Source organism: Chiloscyllium plagiosum, unplaced genomic scaffold, assembly GCF_037043375.1.
Source record: "Chiloscyllium plagiosum isolate Xiang-an unplaced genomic scaffold, Cpla_swu_hap1 HiC_scaffold_38, whole genome shotgun sequence".
Taxonomy (NCBI): domain Eukaryota; kingdom Metazoa; phylum Chordata; class Chondrichthyes; order Orectolobiformes; family Hemiscylliidae; genus Chiloscyllium; species Chiloscyllium plagiosum.
In genome coordinates this window covers 4,606,082-4,613,735 of record NW_028270176.1, presented here as the reverse complement: position 1 = coordinate 4,613,735, position 7,654 = coordinate 4,606,082, and the positions used below count along the sequence as shown (strand labels likewise).

The 7,654-nt window shown below is 40.3% G+C and overlaps 1 protein-coding gene across 1 annotated transcript in view; it reads right to left on the bottom strand.

Annotated features, from left to right (window-relative positions):
- Positions 1–7,522: 7,522 nt before the first annotated feature.
- LOC148138979 (myelin-associated glycoprotein-like) overlaps positions 7,523–7,654 on the bottom strand; it is a 159,266-nt gene continuing 159,134 nt past the window's right edge. Inside the window, 2 exon segments of the mRNA XM_087980866.1 lie at positions 7,523–7,601; positions 7,603–7,654. Of these exon segments, the coding sequence (XP_087836992.1) occupies positions 7,523–7,601; positions 7,603–7,654 (131 nt within the window).

Below are 7,654 nucleotides of genomic sequence, written 5' to 3'. Positions count from 1 at the left end.
ATCTTTCTTTTCCCACGGTGCCTTTCTTCAACAAACAGCAATGTCACCTTACATATCCTACCTTCTGGCAAGGAAAACCCCTATTCCCAGTGCCCCTCTTAAACCATTGGCACTGTAATTTCTGTGGCCCCCTTCATCACACCTTTCATCTCCTTTCCACCCTCATTGGCTTCATTTCTAACCTGTGTAAACTATTATCAGTGTGCACTAGTCTTTGGTTTGTACTGTAGCATCTCCCCTTTTCCCAATTTCTATCCCTGACAGGATGGAATTCGTGCCGGAAGCTAAATTTCACCTCATGCACCAATGCATATTCATCTGCCATCTCTGCCACTCTTCTCATTTTTGAACTTTATGTTCATCCACATGAATTCTTATAATCTCTGTAAGTGAGTGTTTAAACTCTTACAGCAGAATAATCTCTCTTAGAGCCTCATAGGCCTGGTCTATCTTTAAGGCCAACCATCAAAATGACTATGTTTAATTCTTTCAGAGGTGCTGGTGTTGGACTGGGGTGGGCAAAGTTAAAAATCACACAACGCCAGGTTATAGTCCAACAGGTTTATTTGGAGGCATTAGTTTTCAAAGCACTGCTTCTTCATCAAGTGGTTGTGGAGCAGAATCAGAAGACACATGATTTATAGCAACAGGATTGCAATGTCATGGAATGTAATATTAAATAAATTTAGATTAAAAATCTTTCATCTTTTAGAATGATCATGTTTGTTTAGGTTATTTCATATGTAAATCCCAGAACTTTATCAAAGCTGCATTCTCAAGGTGACTTTGACAATAGTTGCCATCTCAGCTCAGATAATGCATTGAAGGTGTGAGGTTAAATTCTGCAAGTACAAATTCACCCCACAAACCTATATGCGTGTGCATGCATGGAGACCAAGTGTGGGTGTGCGTGTGGGGATGTCTGTGAGAGAGTGTGTGTAGTTGTATGTGTGTGTGTGTAATGGGGTATAAATCTGTGAGAGAGTGCGTCCGTGGGTGTCAGTGTGTGGGGTGTGTATGAGAGCGAGCTTGTGTATGAGAAAGGGTCAACATGTGTATGTCGGTCTATAGGACTGTTCTATTTCTAAAGTGGGACTTATGGAATCTTACATGGATTTACAGTTTTTGAACAATGTAAAATGTAATTCTGCAAGTACCAAACATGCGCGCGCACGCACACACACACATTCGGTCTCCATGCCTGCACACATATATAAGTTTGTGGGGTGAATTTGTACTTGCAGAATTACATTTTATTTTGCTCAAAAACTGCATAAATCCATGTAAGATTCTGTACACTGGGACACAGACATACTGTAACGTCACACTTTCAATGCATTACCTGAGCCGAGATAGCACCTATTGTTAAAGATATCTTGAGAATGTAACTTTGAAAAAGTTCTGTGATTTACATATGAAATAACTGAAGCCAACACGATCATTCCAAAAGATAAAAGACTTAATCTAAATTTGATTAATATTACCTTCCATGATAGTGCAATCCTGTTGCTGTAAATCATGTGTCTTCTGATTCTGCTCCACAACCACCTGATGAAGAAGCAGTACTTTGAAAGCTAGTGCTTCCAAATAAACCTGTTGGACTATAACCTGGTGATTTTTAACTTTAATTCTTGTGAACCCAACATAAGCCAGACCTGGTTCCTTCTTTTTATTTCTGAGCCATTGTCCGTATGCTTCTGCACTCAAAATACCTTGTTTGACACTTGCATAATCCCTTGACCTCTCATCTGACAGCCCTGCACACACTTCACTAGCTCTGCCCACCAGCTCAGTCTGAACTAGCATTACCCACAAGTTTTCTGACCACTCCATCTGCCTAGCCGATTTTTCAAATGAAATAAAGAAGTCTTTGACATCTTTCTCATCAAAATTAGCAACGTTTTAACATATTTGTATAAATCACCATGTTCGGTCTTCACCTCCATCTGATTAACTTGACTTTGCTGACGAATTCGCAACTTCTGAAATTCAAAATCTCTTATCTTTTTCTCTTTCTGTCTCTCTTTCTTCTCTCTCACTCTTTGGTCAGCTTTCATTTTCCTCTCTCTCTCTCTTTCTTTATCTTTTAACTCCAATCTTAAGAGCCATTTCCCTCACTTTTAATTTAGCCAACCACAAGTAACCTAAATTAAACAAATTGTCTCACCTAAGTTTTATTTAATGATCTAGCACACTAATTGTCAAGTAATTAAATCTGCTGGGATGTTTCATACCCCAAATCTGTTCAAATCTCAGATTGGATCTGTCTAAACCTATCCAAATCCTGTACTAGCTCCCAAACCATTACGACATGGCGGTGGACCCTACTGTTAATTAAACCGAATACCGAGAAAAATTCAACTTGCCTCGTAATCTGTTAAAATATGAGAGATGGTGAACTCTCAAAGTCAACTATTTAAAGAAAACAGTATTGATTTATTCTTTAACTCTAAAGTGAACATTAAACAACAACTATTCACAACTCTCAGCCTCTTTTCTTAACTGCTTATTACCTGCCTCCAAATCTGTAACAATCTGTTGTTCTAATAAAACACATATTAAAATCGCATTAATTTCAAAACCATACAGGGGCTGCCATCTTCAGTATCTTTCTTCTTCCAGCTAAAGATCTCCTGTGGTCAGCTTCTTTCTTTTAACTGCGAATATGCTTCATATGAAAAGGTTCCTTTGATAGATAATGTTCCTTCATCTCTTATGTCTCCCCCTCTCTCGATGGCAGCTGCTCTATCCGATTTTCAAACTCAAGATTAGAGTGCTGCTAGTAAAGCACAGCAGGTCAGGCAGCATCTGAGGAGCTGGAAAATCATTGATTCGGGCAAAAGCCCTTCATCAGGAATGGCAGAGGAGATGACCTGGGGATTGCAGTGAGAGAGAGAGAGACTCGCTGAGATTCTTGTAGAGAGAAAGAGAACTTCTTCAAGGTAGGCATCCTTGCAAGAGGATTCACAGTAAGGTTAAAATCAACTAGGCAAAAGTGAGGAAATCAGAGGCTATATTAGAGTGGTGCTAGAAAAGCATAGCAGGTCAGGCAACATCCGAGGAGCAGGAAAATCAACGTTTCGGGTTTTTGTCCAAAATGTCAATTTTCTTGCTCCTCGGATGCTGCCTGACCTGCCTTGCTTTTCCAGACTCTGATTTCCAGCATCTGCAGTCCTGATTTTCAAACTGCCTGCCTTTTTCTTATATCCCCAACATTGGATCGTCTCATTAGTTCAATGTTGGCAAATCAATAAATTCAAACTCAATTGGGTTTTAATATCTTGGGGCATAATTTCTTATTTTAAAGGCAAGTGCTAGGTGTTGCATTTGGGATACAATTTGATTGGCCACACTACCAGATTTGAAGCAAAACACACTTTATTCATATTCTATATAATCATACACACTAGTTAAGCTATAATAAAAGAAGAAATTTGAATAACAACTCTGTTGGAAAACTTAACAGAAACATAGATGATTTAACTACAAAGCAATAACTGTTCTGATATAGTAACATCCCATAAACAAACTCTTGGCAAATGCAAATTCAGTGAAATACATTGTTTCACATACAATTCTAGCAACAGGAAGAGAAGCCCCAGCTTTTAGCTGTAACCAAGAGAGAAAGACAGCTCCCATAGCCAGCTTCAAGACCCCAGAAACTGCTACTGAAAAAGTAAAACCAAAAGTCCTGCTTCTGTCAGAACTTGACCACACCCATTCAGGCTGCTTCTATTGTTCCAACTTTAGGAAACATATTTTAAAGCCATATTTTAAAATATTATCACCCCTCCCTCTTCAAAAAAAAATGAACAATGCTTCTCAGTTCACTAAAATGCATATATATTATGTTGACTCTAAGCATGCAAACATTTGCTCCTACAGTCCATTTCAGTCTGTATTTTCCAGCCATCTTCCTTTGTCAAAGTCACGACAATGTGTCAGCAGTTATGTTCTCTTGGAAAACTTCATCTTCTCTTGTCCTGTCACATGTAAAATTTTCAAAATGAATGGCTATGATATTAAACTCCACATAAACAATCTCGAAGTTTTGTCCTTATATTTTTCCCCCAGTGATTTAAAGGGATTATAATTAGTTTATACAATTGTCTCTGACACATTGCTGACAATGGAAATATTGTGACGCTAACACCAAGCTTAAGGTCTCTTGAATCGTGGAATATTTCTGTTGATGATTATTCTATTTCCTGGAAAAAAACCCAATTGGTCTTTCTCATTCTCTTCTTCTAACAGTACAGCACTGACACCCAAATCACTCGCATCGATAGCCACCTTGTGTAAGTAGGTGTGGCTAACACTGGAGCAATTGTTAATACAGCTGGCATTCCTCCATCCACTGAAACTTTCTGCACCTCTTCAACAGGTCAGTCAGGGGATAACTTAGTCAATCTTAGTATCATCACACTGTTGTGTGAGTGAAGAGAAGGAATGAGAGGAGAAATGCAGGAGATGGGTCAGACGTGGCTGAGGGTCCTGTCAACCACAGTGATGGGCATCATTGGTTGAGGAAGAAGGTAGACAGTTCAGAATTCCCTTTGTATATCATTGGAACAGATGTGAGAGATGTAAAGAAACTGGGAGGATAGAATAGAGTCTTTGCAGGAAGCAGCATGCGAGGGTGTATAGTCAAGGCAACTAGGAGTCGGTAGTTTTTTGATTGCAAGCCTAACCTCCAAGAAATGATTTGAAAGGGGAGGGAGGAGACAGCGATCGAGTGAGTGAAGAGTGAAAAGTCTTTAAGTCCTCAGACTCTGGCACCTATATTAATAAAACAAATCAATTTGTTTTTAAAAAGTTAAGCCAAGGTCCATCTTTATTCAATTCATGGCTCATGAGTTCCCCAAGGTTCAGGAACCACATTCTCCATTGCTGCAGAAAGCAGCAACTGGAAATTGGAAGCAAATTTGATGAAGTTTTCCAATTCAGGACAAGTAAAGGAAATAGCACTGACTATGTTATAAATGTATCGGAGAAAGTTGTGGGTGGTTGCTTGAGTAGGAATGGAACAAGGAATGTTCCAAGTTCCAAAGTGTGGCCATGGATACCTTCATGGATGCCACTTGTGCCTGACTGTTTATGAGGTATGTGGAACTTTCCCCTTCAAAACACTCACCATCCTGACTTGGAAATATATCACTGTTCCATCAGTGTTGCTGGGTCAAAGTCCTGGAACTCTCCCTAACACCACTGTGCATTTCTCTGTGTGAAATGACCACTGAGGATCAGGATGGCAGCTCACCACCATCTTCTCACAGTCTGTTACAGATCAGTAATAAACTGATGCCCACATCCCCGAATGAATGTTCAAAAAAGTCTCAACTGCTTTCTGCATCCAGCAGGGGGAGCATGAATCAATGGGTTTACCTGTTTCCTCCACTCTGCTCCTCATCTGTATCAGTCTTTTCCTTCTTTCCACCTCTCATTTTCTCTCTATTTGTCTCTCTCTATCCATCACTCTTAATCTCTTCCTATCTCTGTCCCTGTCTCTTTCTCTTTAGTTCTTCCTGTCTCTTTCTCACAGTCTCATTATCACTCTCAATTTTTCTCTCAGTCTCTCTTTCTGTCTCTCTCTCTCCCTCTTGCTGCACCCGGCTCTTTCTCTGTTGGTTTCTCTGTGGTTTGATGTTGCTGTGTTTTGTGATCCTGCCTGCAGTTAGACTGCTGTACAGTTAGTCCGCAAGCTGGACATAGAAATCGGTTGACTGGCAGTAATGTCCACAATATAATTTATGTTTCCTGTTTTAAATAAATGAACATTAAATAAATGAGGGTTAATAAATCCTTTACAAACAATTGATCATGAGAAGATGCTCATTAATATGCCAGGTAGAGTCAACTGTGCCTTCAATAGCAAGGTGGGTCCTTGAGGTGGTTTCTGCAGTGTCTCCAGCAGCAAGGTGGGTCCTTGAGGTGGTTTCTGCTGTGTCTGCAGCAGCAAGGTGGTTTGGCCCGAGATTCAGCGAATATGATGTCTGCTTTCTGCAGCAATGGAGAATGTGGTTCCTGAACCTTGGGGAACTCATGAGCCATGAATTGAATAAAGATGGACCTTGGCTTAACTTTTTAAAACAAATTGATTTGTTTTATTAATATAGGTGCCAGAGTCTGAGGACTTAAAGACTTTTCACTGTTTTTTAAATTAAACTCCAAGGACATAAATAATTATTCTATCGATGCCAGTGTAGTAGTTGGACTGGAACAGGGTGCAAGTTTGCAGAATTTTGTCAGGCCCATAGTCTTTGTATTGTCCAGTGGTGTCAACCATTTCTTGATATCAAGTGGCGTGTATCAAACTGACAGGGAACTGCCATTACGATACTGGGGACCTCAGGAGACTAAGTGTCATCCAGTTGTCACTGTTGACTGAATGTTGTTGCACATTCTTCAGTCTTACTTTTTGCATTGATGTGTGGGTCTTCTCCATAATTCAAGATGGAATATTTGTGGAGCCCCCTCCTCCAGGGAGTTGTTTAATTGTCCATCACCATTCAGAACCTGACTTGGCAGGACTGCAACCCTTCGATCTGATCTGTTGCGTATGGAATCACTTAGCTCTGTCAAATAGTTGCTGTTTATGTTCTTTGACACACAAATCATCATGTCTTGTTGTTTCACCAGGTAAACACCCCATTCTTAAGTATGCCTGGTGCTGCTCCTGGCATGCCCTCCTACACTCTCCATTGACCCAGGGTTAATCCCCTGGCCTGATGTTAATACTAGAATGGGGGATATGCTGGGCCACATGAGGTGGGAGATTGTATTGGATTATAATTCTGCTGTTGATGACCCACAGCACATCATGGAAATGAGTCTTGAGGTGCTGGATCAGTTCAAATTTTGGCACACCATCCTTGATGCTGGTGAGGAGGGTTTTGCCATTCCTGTTTCCAGATTGGTGCCTGGTGGTCCGTCTGCTTTTTTTTCTTTTCTGAGATGTTTCTGTGCTTTGAAACAACTGCTAGGTCACTGCAGAGGAGGGTTATGAATCATTGACATTGCTGTGCATTTGAACTTGCATATATTCCAAAAGGTTTCCTTCCCTAAAAGACATTATTGAGCCAGAGGGTTTTTTATGGTGGTAACAAATGTTAAACAATAAAAGAGAGAGATGCAGAAGTAGACTATTCAGCCCATTGCTACTTGGTAATCATTGGGCGTTTAATTCCATATTTCACCATCTTCTAATTTAGTTAGGTCATTTTATTCCAATTCTATTGCTCTGGAGGCTGCTATCAACCACACGTTTGTTAGAGGTTGCTTCTGTCTGAATGAACTGAAGTTCCCACATAATGATAACATATTGTGAAGCCTTACCACACACTTTAACCAAAATTTGGAAAATTATTCATCAGCTTCGAACCATCTCTGACAGCAAAAAAAAAATGCAGCATTTGGAAAGAATGCTTAGAACTAACAAGGTTGAGCAATATCATTTTATCTTTATTATTGTTCAACCATGTTGTCAGCACGCACCTCTCAAACCCCTCTCCCTGTTTCTCTCTCAGTTTGGCTGAAATCTAATCCCTGTGCATTCTGTGTCTTTGCCCCTGTCCACTGACCCATTACCACTGAGCAGCTTTGTTGGCATAGAGAAGGTCCTCAGTTCTGTCAGAGTGTCCAGCATCTCCTCCCG